The sequence below is a fragment of the Engraulis encrasicolus genome, chromosome 15 (assembly GCF_034702125.1).
Source record: "Engraulis encrasicolus isolate BLACKSEA-1 chromosome 15, IST_EnEncr_1.0, whole genome shotgun sequence".
NCBI lineage: Eukaryota > Metazoa > Chordata > Actinopteri > Clupeiformes > Engraulidae > Engraulis > Engraulis encrasicolus.
The window spans coordinates 21,620,922-21,623,421 of record NC_085871.1 but is presented as its reverse complement, the minus strand read 5'-3'; the positions used below and the strand labels follow the sequence as shown (position 1 = coordinate 21,623,421).

The 2,500-nt window shown below is 41.8% G+C and overlaps 1 protein-coding gene across 1 annotated transcript in view; it reads right to left on the bottom strand.

Moving 5' to 3' along the window:
• myf6 (myogenic factor 6) overlaps positions 1 to 119 on the bottom strand; it is a 1,092-nt gene extending 973 nt beyond the window's left edge. The window contains exon 1 of the mRNA XM_063217940.1: positions 1 to 119. This exon is cut by the window's left edge and continues 432 nt beyond it. Within this exon, the coding sequence (XP_063074010.1) occupies positions 1 to 81 (81 nt within the window). The 5' untranslated portion in view covers positions 82 to 119.
• Positions 120 to 2,500: the final 2,381 nt, after the last annotated feature.

The window sequence follows — 2,500 nt, the reverse complement described above, 5'->3', positions numbered from 1 at the left end:
GTGTTGTAACGATCCATGATCACCGTCGAGGTAGCGCAAATCGTTGAAAAAATAAGTGTTGGTCTCGAAAAGGTCCATCATATTGTTGTAGCATGGGGCAGACTAGTGTTTTGACAGGAGGTCTCTGTCCATTGGCATTTAAATAGCCCAGTGACACAAGTACCAGGGGTTAAATATAGAATGTGAAATTCTATCCTACGCTTAGCTGTCGCAGTGCATCAAACCCTTTTTTTCAATGGGGGTCTTTACTATCACAGGAGTTTGTGTAGGAAATAAATGCGCGTTAACACCTCTCCATGAAAGTTGAAACGCCACTGCCAATTTATGACAGGTGCGTGTACAATATCTGTTTCACATCGAAAAAGCAACATCGTGTATCTTCGGCGCATTTCTATGGACAGTGTGACAAACCAGGGCCTGTGTGGAAGACAAAAGGCCTACACACACTCATTTATCTGACTCGAGAAGACTATAATAATAATAATAATAATAATAATAATAACTAGATTGCATTTCCTCACAGAAAATGCTGGAGTATGCTTGCCCTCCATGCATTCGCTGCCCCTCATGCATGCGTTGCCCTTCATGCATGTTGCCCTTCGTGGAGGTTGCCCTTCATGCATTGCTCTTCATCCATGTTCAGCACACACACACACACACACACACACACACACACACACACACACACACACACACACACACACACACACACACACAATCTAACACACGCAATCTAACACAAACACCCCATAAGTCAAAAAGTCAAAAACATGTTTTTTTGGTGTACCACCCCCTGGACACCATATTGTACACTTGCATATCTTTGTTGTGCACCCTTTGGGTTAAGGTAAGAGCACCAAATAGCTTTAAATTACTTGGCGGAAGTTCCTGGGCCAATACATTGAGGCCATTGGCCCATAGTGTAAATGGGGCTGATATTGACCTAAAACAATTTCGCTAATTGTGGCCCCCCACAGGGGCCAATTTTCACAAAAATCGGTATGTAGCCTTTGGCTAAGGTGAAGATAATGTCTACTCATTTTTGTTTTGATACGAGTAGGCGTTGCCGAGATATGAGCTCACTTCCTGTTTGGCGTCTTCGCCGCCAAATTTGATTGGCTCCTGTTCAAAGACGGTTCAAGAAATCAGTCCCTAACTTTCAGGGTAGCTGTATCTCAGTCTGAACATAATCTGATGAATTTTTCGGGAAACTCTCACAAAAAATGTGGGAGGGGCGTCATTTTTATTGATTTTTAAAACATTCAAATTTGCGGGGAAACTTTCCGAGGTCCAAAATTTTGTCAAAGGGTGCGTTGGATTCGGCTTGGTCCAAGGAAAATGTGAATACCATTTTGGTGGTAATACATATGGGCGTTTCCGAAATATGAGCTAACTTCCTGTTTTGCCTCATCAATATGGCCAAAACACAGTTTCGTCAATTGTGGCTCCCCCCAGTGGCCAATTATCCTCCAATTTGTCATTTGACCTCTAGGGATGATGTCAGTGATGTGTATCCAATTAAGTTGTGATCTGACATGTCGTTACCGAGATATGAGCTAACTTCCTGTTTGGCGACTTCAATATGAGCTAAAACACATTTTCAGTAATTGTGGCGCCCCCCATGTTCCAATTTTCACGAAAATTGGTATGTAGTCCCTGGCTATAGTGAGGATAATATGTATTAATTTTTGTTCTTATACGAGTAGGGGTTGTTGAGATATGAGCTCACTTCCTGTTTGGCATCTTCGCCGGCAAATTCGATTGGTTCCTGTTCAAAGACGGTTCAATCAATTGTTCCGCAACTTTTAGAGTAGATGTAACTGATTCTGAACATGCTCTGTGTAAATTTTCGGAACGATCCGCCAAGAATTGTGGGCGGTGCACTATTTTTATTGATTTTTACAAAATTCAAAATGGCGGGAAAACTATCCAGGCGGAAAATGACGTCATAGGGTGCATTGGATTCGTCTCAGTCCAAGGATTCCAGGGATACCAAGTTTTTGAAAATTGGACCTACGGTTCAAAAGTTACCGTTTTCCTGTTGGTGGCGCTAGAGAGTTCGAGGTACCCCCGTGAAAAATACAAAACCTGTTCCGTTGACCGAGCCGAACGTTTCGGTCTTTGAACGGATTTTCTATCTTCAGCGGTTCTTCAAAACGAATGGATTTCGTAGAAGAAAGAAGAAAATTAATAAGCCGTAAACGGGGGAATAACAATAGTATGCTTGCCGCATGGCAAGCATACTAATAATAATAATAATAATAATAATAATAATAATTTAATAAATAAATACCTCGCAAATCTCGAAATGGGAAAAAAAACATGACCAGTAAGCCTACCTGTTGACCAAAAAACTACAGATAGGCTAACCAAAATATAACCACTGAGTAAGTCATGTGTAATAGAGAGCGCGCGTTTCCGCACGTGTCATAGGGCTTCCGACATATTCTCCTCGTGAAAACCAAGCCTTCCTTTCTTGTGATGAAAACACAAGCTGCTG